This window comes from Bombyx mandarina, chromosome 15, assembly GCF_030267445.1.
Source record: "Bombyx mandarina strain Sakado chromosome 15, ASM3026744v2".
NCBI classification, from domain to species: domain Eukaryota; kingdom Metazoa; phylum Arthropoda; class Insecta; order Lepidoptera; family Bombycidae; genus Bombyx; species Bombyx mandarina.
In genome coordinates, this window is record NC_143221.1 from 9,046,071 (window position 1) to 9,063,710 (window position 17,640).

At 34.3% G+C, this 17,640-nt stretch overlaps 2 protein-coding genes across 2 annotated transcripts; both read right to left on the reverse strand.

The window, feature by feature from the left end:
• Positions 1 to 491: 491 nt before the first annotated feature.
• dbf (doublefault) lies at positions 492 to 12,798 on the reverse strand. The gene is made up of 12 exons (XM_028181305.2): positions 12,656 to 12,798; positions 12,251 to 12,349; positions 10,298 to 10,536; positions 9,797 to 9,907; positions 9,623 to 9,711; positions 8,992 to 9,092; positions 8,144 to 8,209; positions 5,992 to 6,109; positions 3,972 to 4,089; positions 3,397 to 3,603; positions 1,064 to 1,191; positions 492 to 590 (listed from the first exon to the last, which is right to left on the reverse strand). The coding sequence occupies exons 1-11, from the start codon at positions 12,658 to 12,660 to the stop codon at positions 1,070 to 1,072; spliced, it is 1,275 nt and encodes a 424-aa protein (XP_028037106.2). The 5' UTR covers positions 12,661 to 12,798; the 3' UTR covers positions 492 to 590; positions 1,064 to 1,069.
• LOC114248177 (tubulin alpha chain) lies at positions 12,250 to 17,285 on the reverse strand. Its single transcript, XM_089732917.1, has 6 exons — positions 16,795 to 17,285; positions 16,511 to 16,721; positions 15,800 to 16,272; positions 15,140 to 15,496; positions 12,656 to 14,104; positions 12,250 to 12,349 (listed from the first exon to the last, which is right to left on the reverse strand). Exons 1-5 carry the CDS (start codon positions 16,795 to 16,797, stop codon positions 13,847 to 13,849), a joined length of 1,302 nt encoding a protein of 433 aa, XP_089589043.1. The 5' UTR covers positions 16,798 to 17,285; the 3' UTR covers positions 12,250 to 12,349; positions 12,656 to 13,846.
• Between the last annotated feature and the right edge of the window lie 355 nt (positions 17,286 to 17,640).

Here is a 17,640-nt window from a genome sequence, read left to right on the forward strand (position 1 = left end):
CACAATGGCGAAGAGTTCAGCGGCTGTAAAGAAACCATCAACGACAACGACAAGCCTGCCCACTGTCCAAGGCAATCCACTTGATCTCTCCGACCCTAAGATACAGGGAATTTTACTTGTGGGACTTCTAGTAGTTCTAGCACTGGCCTTGTGGTACGGGTTCACTCGCGGTTGCATGGGAAGACGACGTCGCAGGCGCACTTCTTGTTATCAGTAACTTGTGATCTAATATTTTGCCATTAAATATGATAATAGAAATTGAAAGTTCGTAATCCTGTGTATACAGAGAATATTGCAATCGTACTCGAAGCCGAAATGGGGTTAAATTTAAATTATACTTAGATTTGCCAATAAGACATATATTGTGCCGGAAAACCTTCGGAAACGATTGTAGTAATCTCAACAACAATAATATGTAGTAAACTCAATAATTATTTCTGTTGTTTTGAATTGGGAACTTGGCTCATTAACTGAGAGTAATAAAAACACAATTTATTTTAATTTATATATTGTTCACACGTAATGCAAACTTAAATAAATCATGGGAATCCTCGTAGCATTCTGCTCCTACGGCATTCCATGTTGCATACCTGAAATGTTTTTATTATTGTCAAATCAAAGAAATTGAATAGTTTAATTCTGCATGTTGAATACTACATGAATTTTTGTTTTTTATGCATTTCATAAATTATTATTGATGGACTAAAAATATTGTTAGCCTGTTGAGCGCTATGACATGTCCTTCTTCAAACGAGGCTTGTGCAGAGTATTAAACGGTAGACAGCGGCTTGGCTCTGCCCCTGGCATTGCTGACGTCTATGAGCGACGGTAACCACTCACCGTCAGGTGGGCCGTATGCTCGTCTGCCATACGGCAATAAAAAAATTATAAAAAAAAAGTACAGTATTTGACTAAACACCTGCGGATAATGCATGGATGGCTAGCTATGTTGGTAAGATAGACATAATATTACCAAACGCTATTGAGATTTTGACTTGGTAAAGACGTCAGTGATATTTGTGAAAGCAAGTAAAGCAGTACTCTGCTCAATCAAAAAAATTACCCCCTTTCAAAGTTCTTCACCGGGGGCATCTTCCCAGTTGCCGCTTCCGTTGCCCCAATCGTAATCGTCTTCGCCCTCCTTCGTTTCCTCAGCATTACCAGCATCACCGTGATCACCTTCTCCCTCACCTAAGAATCCACACAATAAAAACGCTGTGTTATATAATTAATAACAATCACATCAACTTCTTTTATAAACAGGATAAACTATTGTCCAGTGGATGTCGTGACAGTAATGATCTTTTCTAGTATGAATTAGAACAGACTATTTACTTTACAAATAGTGATTTATGATAGAGATCTCAATGAGGTTGCGGTCGCCGAGCTTAAAGCATGAAGTCTAAGTCTCAATTGTACAGTATAACTGCTACCCTTCTACCCGGAACCCATGACTGCTTCGTGGCAGAAATGGATAGAGTGGTAGTACCTACTTGTGTAGAGTAATTAGTAAGTTGTAATTACACACACCAGTAAGTACACAAGCCTTAACGAGTGGGTACTACCAAAACGTTTACTGGTGGTAGGACCTCTAGTGAGTCCACAAGGGTAGGTACCACCACCCTACCTATTTCTGCCGTGAAGCAGTAATGCGTTTCGGTATGAAGGGTGGGGCAGCCATAACTATACTGAGACCTTAGAACTTATATCTCAAGGTGGATGGCGCATTTACGTTGTAGATGTCTATGGGCTCCAGTAACCACTTAATACCAGGTGGGCTGTGAGCTCGACCATCTAAGCAATAAAAAAAAACGTACTTTACAACTGATTCACAACAGAAGAATCGCCAAATAACTCAGGGCTTGCTCTTTTCCATTATAACTATGTACAGTCAAACCTGGATAAGCGAGAGTTCAAGGGAGCACAATCTCATTCTCGCTTAAAGAGGTTTCTCACTAACCCGAGTTTCTCGCTAATGCACCCTCTGAATTTCATTTCGCGATTTTCCGGATTCAAACGCATTCATTATTTTAAGTTTATCACTTAATGACAGTACTTTAATTTTCCGTTTTGACATGATGCAGAACAGAACTTTCCTTCGCAATTGATTAACGATAAACTGAGTAAGTCCGACAAACAGGACGGTACACAGGCACCACGTGTGCCTGTCGAAAAGAATGTGATAAAATAACAACGTTATTTAGTTCCACGAAATAGAATAGGTTCAATATTGACGAGAAAACAATACAAAAACAATGTTAAGAAGTTCCACGAAAGTTAAGAATGAATCATAAAATAGCAGATGTTAAATTTGTAATTTTTTCCTCCTAAATAATATAAATAAATAAAGCTCGACTGTCGCTTATAGAGGTATAGATAAGTAGCAGTCTCACTTACGGAGGTCCATGAGAGAAAAACGACTCTCTCTTACAGAGGTTTCTGTTTCTCGCTAATAGAGGTTTTAGGAGCTTAAAATGACGGGTCCTGGCTATTACTCTCACTTATAGAGTTTTCTCACTTATCCAGTTCTCACTTACCCAGGTTTGACTGTACATACATAGCTATACATAAATTTACTAACAATAATCACGTCGCGTCTAGACTATGAAATTAGTTGCATGACATTAATTTCACCAAAAAATCGCGCAGGGCACGAAACTAATTTCCATGCATGAAATTAATGCATGCATTACGAAAGTATTAAATTACACGTGAAACTGTTGGTAAAACTAATGTCACGAAATTAATTTCACGCCACTAATTTCGTAATGTAAATTCGCCTTTAAGCACTGAATGATGATGATCGGCACTGTTGCTGTGTGGAGCACAATTTCAAACTGACAATACTTAATAGTTTCTTTTCCTCTATCTGTATACAATATCTGTCTATAAACAGGTTTCTAAAGAGGCGTATTATTTTTTTATTATAAAAGCTGACTATGAATTATTTAGAATCAACAATGAAAACCAAATTACTCAGTAGAAATAGGGAGGTTATAAACGCTTTAATTCCATGTCTAACAAAGAGTACACTGTAGTAAGAAACAAAGTCAAGGCTCCCGTTTAAATTCTTTCTAACGCTCGCGCAAAAATGCGACAAAACGACACTTCTCCACGAAATATTAACTAATCCATTACTTCTAGTCTCAAGTACATATTATTTTAATTACATTATTCAAGCATCCCAGTACGAATTGTGGTGTGAAGTTATTTCTATGGAATTGAAACTTCAATATCGAGTCTCAACATTGACCGCCATTGTAGTGTCTGCAAAAATCTAAATATTTTAATGATATATTGAGACCAGTTTGGGTCAATTGGTTTACACATTTAAATTGGTACACATCGAGATATATTTTTAAGACAACTAACAAATAAATATATTGTTTCTAATACCTTCTTTTGCATTGTTCGCATTATTTTCGTCATCAGCCGTTTTTGAAACTTCATCAGTAATTTCCGCGACGTCTTCTTCGTCAATGGCTTGAGTCAAAAGATCAATGGCGGTATCAACATCAATCGCTTTATTTGCAACAATTACACAATCTGCGGCAGTTTCATCATTAGACTTTTCAGTTTTTTCCTGTTTCACTGGAGCTTTCTCTGCAATAATATCAGTTACCATGAAATACATAATACTTTGAACTTTTTTTGTTTGTGTGTGTAAACAGGCAAAAACAAATTTGTACGTTTTTCTTCACTAGTCTCCCCCTTCACAATTTTCTCCTCTTTTGTATAGTAATTATTGATGGACTTTAGTGTTATTAGACAAACATTTCAGAAATAGGACAATTATTTTTTTCTAATGTCTTATACAAACAAGAGACACAAAACAAATTCTAAACTTGATTATAATTATTGTTCAATTTTGATGCTTAAATACTTAAGTTTGGTGTTAGAGTGGGAAAGTAGTGTACTCATTCCAACATTAATTGTTGCAACAACATTAAACAAGAGGACTATATACATACGTTTTTTTTCATTTTCGGATCCACATTTCATCATTTTCAGGATGTGCTGTTTCTCTTTAGTAAGATGGCGTTTACCATTAAGATGCATAGTCATTTGCTCCGAGCAAGTCATGGAAGTCTAAAGAAAGTAAATAAACCTATGTTAATAGACTGTTTAATAAGTAGGTAGGTATTATAAGCTCGAAGTCACAAATTTGCTACAGATTAGTAAATAGAATTTTGATAAATTAAATTCATATTTGGAATGTTAAAAACCGATATATTTTTTCGTCTGACTTATCTAGTTGCATAACTTAAACAATTTTATTATACAGGGTGTCCCAAGTAGGGTATATCAAGTCTAAAACTGTAGTTATTGTTCTGTTAGAATAGTTGATTCAACGAAAAAGAGTTCCCAAGTAAATAGTTCCGAAATATAGATAGATTTTATTCTGCCAACTTTTGAATTATGTTTTTTAGGCAAATTAGCGTAATTCGATTCATACTAATGCCCGTATCTTTAGACGTTTCGTAAAATAGTCCTCCACTCTTAACTCATCCGATGATGCTCGAGAATTCCCTCCAAACTTACTCGAGTTTGGTATTTTTAGTCGACCATTACAATATTCCTCAACTGTCCTCGAGTGAGGTAATAATGATGAAAATTTGATCAAGCTAGCATCAAACCCATAGAGTTCTGTAGTCTATGGTCATTGTTTAATGTCAAAGTCAAGCTGCCGCTGTCTGTTTGACACTAAATGAACTTGTTTGATGTTTTGGTTGCTGAGTTATTCGTAAATATGTGTGCGTGCGGTAAATCTGAAAGTGTATTATTTATTTTCTAACCTATTATTATTTTAGATTTCGGATCCGGCTTTGTATTTTTATTCGCCGCTTTTGTGTGATTTTGATTGCATCGTGTTGTTGAAGTGCTTTTCCACAACCACCAGTTTATAATTATATAAATAAAACTTATAATCGCATTGACTTTATTTATCAGGTAGTAAGCAAAATATAACTCTTATGTAGGTAAATATAATAAAGAGTTTCAAATGTCTAAACTCGAACTATTTACTTTATTAATAAATATTATCAAAATTAAATTATCAAAATATGCGGGAATCATGCACAGATCCAGGCCATTGCACAACAATATCATATATTTCCATTTGCGATCCACATACTATTTGGACATTGATAGAAAACCAGCCTCGAGGAACGTTCAAGGTACGTCGCGACGTACCTTGACTTGACAGTTCGGTTACTTCACTCCGGTTAGGAAAATTTTCCAAGGACGTTTGGGTGGAGTTTATTTTTACGACTAATCATACCAAAACGCGCGTTGGAGGTTGAGTCGAGTCGAGTTAAGCTCGTGTAAACCACTAAAGATACGGGTGTAAGGCCTCCCACTAATGTATAATTTGCATCAGAAATAAACTTATTAATATTGGTCGTACGAAAACGACTAAAAAATGTAAAAACCTGGTTAATTTAAAGAGATTTAAAAATCCCAACAACTTCAGTTTACTTTTGGAAGTCGGAAGTTATTGGAAAATGCAGCAAACACGGTAGTGCGGCCTATTAGAGGTAGGTCCCCGAACTCAAAAAGGGACACGAGATGTCAGCTGGCTGAAAACACCTGCACACTGACGACAGATGGAGTGACGACACACACACAAAGCATCACGAATGAATTTCGGATATTTTGTAAAGTATGTACCTACATCGTTAGTATTATGTGTAGTAGAGGTAGAGAAAGACCAAAAATAATGAGATCAATCTAGAAAAGTAGAAATCTTGAAGCTCTAAACAGCAGTCCATTTGATTAACAAACTAAACCAACACTCGTATACCACTAGGGTTCAATATGAACTTGGTGGTGGTAGACAAAGTGAGATATGCTGAGTGATAATATTATATATTGTATGAATTGTATTTGTACTCACCGTACAATTTACGGCATTTTACACAGTTTTCCATATCTCTACCCTTAATAGATTTCAACTGTTGTTTATAAACTTCAAGACCGTTTTACAAATACCTTGCATATTTCACAATACAGCTCCGGTGATATTGGCTTAGCTTCCTTTTCATCTTCATTTTCTTGAATTTCTTCTATGGGTTTCAGATTCTTCTTCTCGCGACGGATAAGCTGCTCACTGTATTACAATAAACATCCTCAATTACTTCCATTTATTTTTTAATAAACAGAGATCCACTCAGTATTGTGAATATCTTCCTTTTATACAACATAAAAATAATTTTCCTTTTCTTTTAACTTGTTTGTGACAGATTGTAGCCTAATTACTCATAATCACATTTTAGAAACATCAATAAGGTCTAAGAATACTCACAATCTTATTATAAAATTAACATGACACGGATGTATATGATGGAAAACGTACTTCTAGTAGTGTTGAGGTTTTGTGACTCATAAAAACCTAAGAAAATATTGAAAATATTCACCTATTCACTGTACAGTATAACAACATGTTAAAACAAAAGATGAATTAATCCTTTGATTATGTATCAAGTATTGAACCTTAGCATAAGCCACTTCTGAATTCAGTTAATTAAATATAAACACAATGTTTGAATATCCATCACATACAATATGATGGTGAAGTTTGTACAGAGAAATTGCTCCACATTATAATTACAACTAATACAAAAGTACACTTTACATTCAACGTAACTCAATATTGTTATTATTGTGTAGAGGTATCAGTTACACCAGATTTTCCTTTCTTGAAATATTACTACAAATAATGAATATTACAAAAAATCATTTTTCTATCTTTTACTTTATTTTACTTTTTCAAAGCATGCTTTTTTAACCATTGAGCACTTTAAAACAGAATAAGAAAACTTCTCTCTAATTGAATTTGGCGATTTTACAATAAATTACCTATTCAAAAAGTTCAAATACTATATCTATATATACTTTATCTATATAACAGGGGTTAAAGTATGAAAATGCCGTTCTATTGTAATAGGTACTTCGAATTGACATAGAACCTTCATGGTTGGAGATTTTTGAGTGAAACTTTTTTCAAATGGTACCTATGAGGTTCTTCTTTTAAAAAATGTGCAACATTCGATTATCGACTTTCAGTTGTTTATTTTAATTTTTTTTTTGCCTTAGTAGAAAATCAGCTTAGACATGAAAGACGGATACTTCGAAAATTCGAGTGATTTTTGAATACGAGTTCCGACGCGGAACTAACGCTGCAGAAACAGCTCGCAATATCAAGATTGAGTTTGGAGAGGGGACTGCTAATTAACGCACCGTGCGATGCATTCGTGCATTCAAGAAGAAGAGAAGAGGTAGAAATTTTGAAGTCGTCGTGGCCTAAAGGGTAAGACGTCCGGTGCATTCGTATTTACCGATGCACCGGTGTTCGAATCCAGCAGGCGGATACCAATTTTTCTAATGAAATACGTACTCAACAAACGTTCACAATTGACTTTCACGGTGAAGGAATAACATCGTGTAATAAATAATCAAACCCGCAAAAATTCTAATTTGCGTAATTACTGGTGGTGGTTCCTCCGGTGAGGCCGCACGGGTAGGTACCACCACCCTGCCTATTTCTGCCGTGAAGCAGTAATGCATTTCGGTTCGAGGGGTGGGGCAGCCGTTGTAACTATACTGAGACCTTAGAACTGATATTATCTCAAGGTGGGTGGCGGCATTTGCGTTGTAGAGGTCTATGGGCTTCAGTAAACGCTTAACACCAGGTGGGCTGTGAGCTCGTCCACCCATATAAGCAACAAAAAAAAATTTAGAACTAAGAAAAAATTGATAGATTGCGTGAAAGACGATATGTGTAAGAGGGGAGTGAGCGAAGAAATTGTATATGATAGAGTATGTATAGACTGGGAAAAGAGCAGGAGAATGATGATGGGTGTGCGATTTCACGACCCACCTGGTATTAAATGGCTACAGGAGCCCATAGACATCTAAAACATAAATGCCGCCTTACCTTGAGATATGAGTTGTAGAGTCTCAGTTTTAACAGTACAACGGCGGCAAAATAGTGAATCATGGATATAAGAAGAGGAAAGATTAGATTTTTGTTTGTTACCGTTAGGTCCAGATTAGTATAAAAGAAAATTCAATAAGATTAATAATAAATTAAAATTCCCAAAGCGAAGCGAGGGCGGGTCACTAGTATTATATATTAACTTACAGCCGGCCTTCCATACTCTTCTGACACAAAATAGTATTTTTTGGCTTCTTGCGACCCTCCACCACTCTGAAATATAATGACATTATTTATTTTAGATAAAAGTTCACTCACTCTGGAATGGAAGTTTATCCTGAGTTTTTTATGGTGTCTAAGCTGTACCACAACTATTTACTAAAAAAAATTGTTTATATTAACCAATACAAATATTTTAGAACTAATAGCAGAATATGGTTATGATATTAGTGTGCTATAGGCTATAATATATTTTGGGGTAAATAAAATTAACCCTCACCTGATTTAATTTGTAATCTAAATAGTGTAGATGAGATGGTTAAAACCTCCACCAATGTTTCTCCTTATTAGAAACGCCTTTTAAAATGATTATGTGTGGATGCACAGAATTTAAATTAGTTTATTAGTTATATTAGTTTAAAGACGTTCAGTGGAAGTGTCTACTAGTGTCTGGTGACAAAATACCGTCAGATTTAGATTGAAAATAGCCTTGAAACTCATAGTGGACGAACTATGATTGAAAGCACAGGAGAGATCACGTTTATGGATGTCTATCATAAATAGCCTTTATTGAGCTCAAAATTACCACGTAAACATATTTGTTGTATTGTTATGACTTGAAGTAAAATAAAACTTTATTCAAGAACATCGATTGATGCTCAAGAAACGTTGTGCGAGACAATAGTTCATTATTAACGTTAATTGGTTACCATTATCACCATTATGCTATCATTCCACATGCCTTTTTAAGACAAATTATTCACATTCACAATAAAAAAAACCTTAAACATCTCTTAATATAAAAATAGCACAAATTTTACTTAAAAATAACTTACGCACGATGAGGTCTTCCAGCATAATGCGAGTCGGCATGAGATTTTGATGTGATATGCACATCACACAACTCACAATACAACTCACGTGATTTAAGTGGAATCTAAAAACATCCATTTTTAATTGAAAAAATAAGTACTTAACAATGTAAGTAAGGTAATATGTATTAATATTTAGCTGGAATAGACACAAAATAAACCTTATTGATTGGATTTTATATAAAATTATTTTTATTGGTTGAACAACACGTTTAGAGAAACGTGAAGTCAGACAATTATTTCCAATGCAAGTTTCCATTTTGGCGACAATGTTCACATAATATCACTTGATTTAAGCTGTCAGCACTCATCAGCTATGATGGAGACAGCGGCACAAGTGAATCTTTCTTTCAATATTCTTGAAATTTTAATCTTAAAGGTAATGTGTAAATGTTAATTAAATCTATGCTGAAACTGTATAATGACCCATAATAAGCAGATAAAACAATGTAATATGATAATTTACTATTTACTTTCAAATAGTTGAAAACCAGTTAGGTTAAACTGGTTTAGTTTAAAAAATTAAAATTTATGTGAACATACAAGGTCGACAAAACATCTATTGAAACATTACATTGTCAAATTGTCCATTTACCTCTTTCTGATTAGATCCACCATCATTCGATTTCGACACCCATTTTCTCAGATTCTTCGCATGATTTTTTGAAAGGTAATGCAAACGAGCTGCAAATAAATGTAGTTAAATTGATGGAATAACAAAAAACTATTAAAATTCAAAGATTCACATATATCCCAGTCATTGACTTACACATTCCAAAAGAGTCCAATTCAAGAGCACAAACACCACAGTACTCAGGCTCTATTTTGTGCAATATTTCTCTAGGAATGTTTTTCAAACTGTCCTTTGTAAGTCCACAACCTGAAACAAACCTATCCTTTAAAAAAGAATAAAAGCTATATTGAAACTGCTCATAAAAACAAAGAATAATTTTATAGATTTCTAACATGATATGTTTAAATTTAAAATCAATGATTATTTTTTACTAATGATTTTTCATAGTCACAACATATCAGCAAAAAATACAAAGTTACTAATATCACACATCTTACTGAACATAAAATAATGGATTTTCCATTCACATTAGGCTAGTAGCTTTTTCTGGTTTTGGAATAATCCAACAAACAGAAATCAATTTGGAAATATTACACCATTTATAGCCAAATATCTATCTCTATTCTATACTTTGATATTTATAATTATTTTTTTATCCTACTAATTACTTATGAATTAAAAAAAATATTTACTAACGCATTAAATATCTTTTAACTCTCTCCACTCTGTTAGGTCTTCGCATAGCAGGGCCATCCGGACCAAATCCTCTTCCGAATGGGTTTTGATTGGGTAAAGGCCCAAACATTGGTCCTGGTCCTGGTCCAAACATGAAGTTCGGAGGGGGTCTTGGTGGATGATCAAACGGTCCAGGACCTTGGTCATCAGACCAATAACCCCCATTGTAATTTCCAAATGCATTGCTGTATTCGTTATTCCTTTAATATTTTAAAAAAATGTTACTGGCACAATTGTTCTATTTAATTAGTAAACATAGAATTTTATCTGATGCTTGTGTTTTGCTATGTATGTATTCAATCACTTTTATGCATTAAAAATAGGTAACATACTGATTTATATAGAAAACATGTAGAGGCAAGAAAACAGTAACAAGGCATAGTGTGATGTGTCATGGGTACCACTTGCCTGTTTCTGACACAAAATAGTCAGAAATACAACAGGCATGCAGCAGAAATTGAGAAAAAATATGACATCTTTTAGTAAGGTCTCAGAAATGTTAACAATCCACACAATGAAAAACCATGAGTTTTTTTTAGTTATTGTATGAAACTATTATGTTTTATAAAACTAGTATTATGTACTATCTACATAGTAAAGTTCTGTACCTTTCTTATCACCTCCTTGTACTTTTTATTTGGACAAAATATTTTTATTACTATTTATGATCAACAGTGAATACACAACCAGTCTTATAAATGAACATAATTACTTTAAGCAAGAAACAATCTGTTATAGTCAGAGCTTCTTGAATTTTGTGAAAAGGTTGCCGTCTGTTTGTATATTTCAAAGAAAAACAGAGAGGTGATTTTTCAGAATGTGATTTAGAATGATACTATTTCTCTGATGCATTACCAAATTTGTTTTGATTTACCAGAAACTAGAAAGGTTTTGTTGGGTTGTGTCAAATTAAATGTGCATGAGATATTCTCTCAGATCTCAGGACTAGCCATGGCATATTTGCTTAATTTCCTAGCAATGTCTAATACAGTATAAAAATGTAATGGTTATTATTATTATTATTGTCCAGAGTAAATTTTAAAAATAAACAATTTGTCATAAATATGTTTGTGGGATATTGAGAATATGGAGATTATGTATGTGTTACTATATATTTATTAATAATCAATTAAAATAATTAATCTGTAATTACTTACATATTTACTTATATAAGTAAATACAGATACTTTTACATAAATAAAAAAGGTACTTTATTAAATTATTTGTAAAATATGAAACTATGATCACTAGCTCATTTGTTTCGTGACGTGTATCATGAATTGATGAGCGAATGAAAGAAAAATGACTGAGTGAGATAGATGCATTGTGTTGCCGGCTGACAAGAATGACCATTTACTTCACGCTAATTTCATTTCAACGTATTGGGTTTTCAAGGAAAAATGTACATAAAACAGTGTAAATAAACTATATTGCATATTAATAAGTGTATATATAGGCCCTGACAGTTACAAACCGAACTGACCATTGTAAATATTCCAATAAAAAGTGAGTGATATATGTATACTGATCTAGATGAAGAAATGAATTAATTGAGAGACGAATCAATTTGGATCACTGAGCTAGTGATATAATTGAGCTAGTGAGTTAAAAGAGTGATAATATCTTTAGAGCGAAATGATATGTATCTCTTTTCAGCTCAGTGATACATTTTGCGCATCACTAGATTAATATAATTTGAATATTTTTGAACAATTTTGAATGTGCGGTCTTGAAACATTAGAGAATTCAGGTATTTCTTTAATATATATATTAGATTTAAGGTACTTATAAACATTATTCTAACCATTTCACATTACTCGCTACATTTATGGCCTTCATCAAGTTACGGTTTGTAGTAATAATAATTAATCATATAATAAGTTATAACTGGTAATAAAAATTATGAAAAAATACCTTATCTTTCTTCGCGGAAGTCTAGGTGGCTCTTCAGTCCAACCACAATCTTCATTCATTTCATATTCTTCACGGCTGTTCATTTTGTAGAACGGAATACTACATATTGCATAAATTTATGGTTATTTTTCTTCAATATAATAAAAATAAAGCCAAAAATGTTTTATTATTTAATAATTTTTTATTATTATTCTGTAAAAACATCGGTTTATTCGACGCCATTTTATCGGCGAAAACTACAATTGCCAACATTTGGTTAATCATTTATTGTAGATTCATTGATTTGCTTCCGAGTAATTACAGTGATATTTCTCAAATCACAAGTAAAACAACAAAAACACCAAACTATACTCTATTTTTAAAACTATGTATAGCTACTAGCTTAACAATTGAACAAAATGTTACCTCATAATGCTGAAACCGGTATTGGAATGTTTATGAGCTGTTTCAATCTATACAACGTTATTACAGATTTTTTTCAATACTAAATGAGTACTTCACAATTACGAAGCCTGAACAAAAACTCTCCAATAGTCTCCTGTCCTATTAGTTTCCAAACTAAATTGAAGATCAAAGCTATGGAACACGAAACGAAACGTAGGCAAGACACTCAAGAGACAGAGAGTAACAAATTATTTTTTTAAGAGATTTTATGACCTGGTAACTAAGACCTTTAGGTCATGTCTTATTTTTATTTATTGTTTGTATGAAAAATGATAATATGGAGTGAAATGAAGTGAGGATGATTAATTTGAGACATTAATCAACTGGGATGAAATTAAATGAAATGAGATGACATGATATAGGATGAAATTCTCTCTCTCTCTCTAAATAGACAAAATAAAACAAGTCACACAACTTCACTCCTCGCGTTCCCGCCAAATAATATGTCGATAATATGTGACAAAAACAACTGTACAATATTTTTCCAAAGATTTTATGATCTGGTAACGAGAACTTTAAGTCTTCTTCTTCTTCTTTATAAGAAGAAGAAGAAGAAAAGAAGTTCTACGTGCTACCGCGTGACCGAGCACCACAGTTACATAACTCATGACGGCTGTTTGTTGTTTGATGTTCACTGCTATAAATAGGCATAAACGAATGAAGTGATGATACGGTTATCGCTGATTGATAACTCAAATGTGATACCAAAAATAAATACCTATTATCTAAATAATATAGGTACACTCAGTTTCATTGTATAATTTTAAAAGTGAGCTTTATAAAAGTACATATTGATTGGTACGCTGTGTTGCAGCTGGAGTTCAAGCTGGAGCTATAATCACCCAACCAACCACTTAATGCACTACGTTGTCAAAATTGTTGTTTTAAATATATTATATAGAAAGAGAAAAAATATACATGTTTGAATATGGTTCGAGACTTCAATAATTTTTTTAGAGAAACTGAAGGGCCACATTCAACAATATTTAAAATTTTCACACCTTCCGTGTACCTTCACAGATACTAAACTGATAATGTATAAAACAAATAAAACTTGGTATTTTTAAATTGCTATATAGTGCAGCTTTATTAATATCAATCAAATTTGAATTCGAAATTACCAACTTGAAATTGTGATTTTACGATTAATTACTAAAGTTCTATCTCTTTATAGTCATTGGACAAAGCTTTAATATTTTGCAGCGCATTTGAGAATTCACCCTCTTCAAGGCCTTCGCCAATATAATGGTGTACAAAAGCGCGTTTGGCAAACATCACAGAAAATTTTTTGCAAATTCTTTCCCAAGCAACACGTATTGCGGAACTGTTTGAAACCATTACTGCAGCTCTTTGCATTGCCGCCAGATCTCCTCCCGGGACGGTTGTAGGTGGCTGATAATTTAAGCCAATCTGTCCAAACAAAACAAGACTGATCTTTAGGAAAGTTCAACTTTATCTCCTGTATGTCACTAACGCTAAATGTATTCTTGTTGGTTGTTTCCATGGTGCTTTCAAAATGATGACGTCAGTGTGAGCGTTGCTGAGGCCATTCTCTTCTTATTCATCAGTGCCTTCTATAGTGACAGTAATTAAGACTGCCTTTTCCAATGAATTCCATTTATTACATTTCAAGTGTACAGCAATAACAACAGAGAGCTCCGCCTCCGTCGGCTGCTCGAGTCGGAATGCTTTGAGCTTTTTTTTCTTACCTAAGCTGATGGCCCTGAGACACAATTTCAGCGTAACCCTAACAAGTAAGTGAGCTCACGGGGCTCGAACGTGACGACGTTACCAACACTATCCCTAGCCAGAGCACTACTTCGTAGAGTCTACCACCGGATTGGAAACGCGCCCCACTGAGAAGATCCGGCGAGAAACTCAGTGGGCTGTGTCTGTGGGTTAATTTACTCGCCGAACCGTTCGTCACAAGCGACGGGTTCGATGAGAACGATGACCGGTGCTTGGGTGTTTTGTGCGACAATAGCCAGTCGTATTTATAGTAGAATAGTGGGGGTAGCATAATCATGAATTCTCTTGAATACCGTGGTAAACAGTTGTTCACGTGCGTAACATTAAGGAAACAGTTAACTATTTTTAGTTAACTAAATAGTGACGTTGCGCCGACAAACCAATTAAGTTTTTGGCCGTTTTCTAATTACAGCACAAGAGCGCATTATGCGGCATAATGCTCAACTAAGCTTCAGCATAATTCGGCATTGTGCGTCACTGAGTCGCATTATGCTCTGTAATTAACCATTACTTAATGGTAGTTTTCCAAGTTTCCAAGTGTTAGACCAAATGCAGAGTGGCCAATAGTAGATTTCACAAGTTTGACTGCGAAGCACGCTTCGGGACAGAACGTTTTCAGCAATTCTTCCTTTCACATATATATTGAATAGGTGCCTATTTACATTCTTTAACATTTATATAATTAAATACATTTACCTTAAAACCGGTAGGTGACCAAGAAACGAATTTGATAGATCTTGAGTTCTTTACGTGGTTAATTGTTGCATTTATATCATTTGGATTTACATCTCCTCTAAATAACAAACAGCACGATATGTATTGTCCTTTTCGAGGGTCGCACTTAACCATTTGATTAGCCGGTTCGAAACAAGACATCATTAGTTGATTTGTTGTCATCGTCTCATGGCATGCTCGTGAAGGTGAAACAAATGGCGCAAATGTTACTAATGGAAAATGTATCCGTGGAAATGGAATTAAGTTTGTTTTAAATTCTACGAGATCTACGTTCAGAGAACCTTTGAATCGTATCGAAGCAGTCATGCAGGAAACAACCTGCATAAAAACAATATGATAATGTATTCTGTTGTTATTTAATAGAAGAATAGAAATGGACTTGACTGAGAAATTAACCTAGTATTACTTAAACAAACGGATGGTTGCTAAGTTTATTGCTCTAAAGTCTAAACAATCCCATGCCTCATTGAAGAACATAATATTATTTCTTATAACATATAAGTTTAAGAAGACAAATGATATTGAGATGTCAATGGACATGCGTGAATGAACATTTTTATTGATAAATAAAATACAAGGAAACTTATCGAGCTTAAAGCCGTCCGTACAACTTATATTTACCTGGGCAATAAGTCTGTTCAAATTTGTGTAAGTCGGTCTCGGTACTTCTAACGATCTGGCTAGAATATCATACAACGCCTCATTATCAAAAAGAAAACATACGTCTTCTGTGTTCATACAAGCGTGGGAAGTAAGAACGGCATTATAAGATTCGACAATAATTGGAGATATTTTCGGTGCTGGGTAAATCGCGTACTCTATTTTGGACAGTTTCCCAAAATCGCGTGAAATACTTTCCAGAAGTAAAGCTGTGAAACCAGAACCTGTGCCCCCTCCAAACGCTCGAAATACAATAAAGCCCTGAATATTATCACAATCTTCTGTCACTGATCGAATGCGGTTCAAGGCCACATCCAACATTTCACGACCTACGCCAAAATAGCCGCGTGCAAAGTTGCTAGCAGCATCTTCTTTACCAGTTATTAGAGAAGAAGAATGGAAGAGCTGTCGATATACACCAGTTCTAATTTCATCTGAAAGCAACTTTTATTTAATATAAGAATTTGTTAAGTTGAAGAAAAACTTTCTTCGCCTAGACCTAAGAGATTAAAAATAATAATTACTGAAGATTCATGTGTTTTACATGTGACAACATTCAATAACGACATACAAGCTCTACAAGCCGTGCAACGTACAGGCGGTGGTGTTCTTTTCGAGTACTAAGTCAACGTATTCAAGTCAAGAATTAATTATATTATTTTTCAAGTTAACCGATGGGAGTAGGCTCTAAATCAATCATCACAACTCGAGGCACGAATTTTCCAGCACCGGTTTCACTAAAAAAATGTCCACAACTATTATCATTATCAGGAAATGCTAGAACTCCATCCGGTCTTATCCCGTGTTCAAGACAATACAATTCCCAACAGGCGTTAGCGGCTTGCACACCGGCTTGTCCAATGTGTATGTGTAGAATTTCTTTCTGTAATGAGAGGAATAGATATGTAGAGATTAGAAAAACGAAACCATTTTAGAATAGAAATATTATTCCGAACCATTTTCAATTAATCACTGTAAATTTTGGGTTTTATCACATTTTCTTTAATTTGCAAAGTAATATTTTAAAATGTCACATCTCACTTGACATTGATTTTCTGCCACATCTATATGGCTCTGTCTTTTAATGGATTAAATAGTATGTTATTTGTGTATGTTTCTCATATATTTTTACGAACCAATTCCACAATAAAGGGACATTCAACATTTTATACCATCTTCAATCGAACTTTGACGAGATCTCTTAGCAATAGACAGCGACTTCTATACTTTTGGGATTGCTGATGCTCATGATTGATGGTGACTTCTTATCATCGGATGAGCCATGACTAATCTGCCTTCAAATTAAGTCGTAACTAGTGTCCACGATCTGACAACCAGTCCGCCTGGATCCATTGCCGCTGTCCTTTTTTGTTTCTACCACAAAAAGATACGAGTTATTTAGAGTTGTTAATTCACTGAAATTGAGACTTCGACCTTTGATATCAAATTGTTATTATAAGAACTCATTTTCCGATGGATGGAATTAGCTTATGAACGCCCGTGCCACTTGAAAACGGCGTTGAGTCGAGACTAGGATTGCATTTTTGATATCAATGTCGTAAATAATTCACCTAGCATTAAATATCTACTCCAGAGGCATGTGACTCTCGATGCTGACGAATCAGTCGAGATTGATGATACGCTGATTATATTTTTTGAATAGTGTCTTATTAACCGCTTCGTAATCCTGAAAATGTACAAGTGTGTCAAAACGAAACAGAATCGCTTTATTAGAATTATTTTGTTCTTTCGAAAAGAAGTGTATTTTTTTGTCTTATGAAGCGCTAGCCACAAGCATACGG

What these genes read in the sequence shown, in the direction of transcription:
- dbf (XM_028181305.2), bottom strand. An exon ending in CTTCCGCGAAGAAAGATAAG is followed by an intron (nt 10,537 to 12,250) that starts GTATTTTTTCAT and finishes AAAATATTAAAG; the next exon opens with GAATAACGAATACAGCAATG. An exon ending in TGCGAACAATGCAAAAGAAG is followed by an intron (nt 1,192 to 3,396) that starts GTATTAGAAACA and finishes GTGGATTCTTAG; the next exon opens with GTGAGGGAGAAGGTGATCAC.
- LOC114248177 (XM_089732917.1), bottom strand. An exon ending in TTTAGAGCCTACTCCCATCG is followed by an intron (nt 16,273 to 16,510) that starts GTTAACTTGAAA and finishes AGTTGCTTTCAG; the next exon opens with ATGAAATTAGAACTGGTGTA. An exon ending in GGTCACCTACCGGTTTTAAG is followed by an intron (nt 14,105 to 15,139) that starts GTAAATGTATTT and finishes TTGTTTGGACAG; the next exon opens with ATTGGCTTAAATTATCAGCC.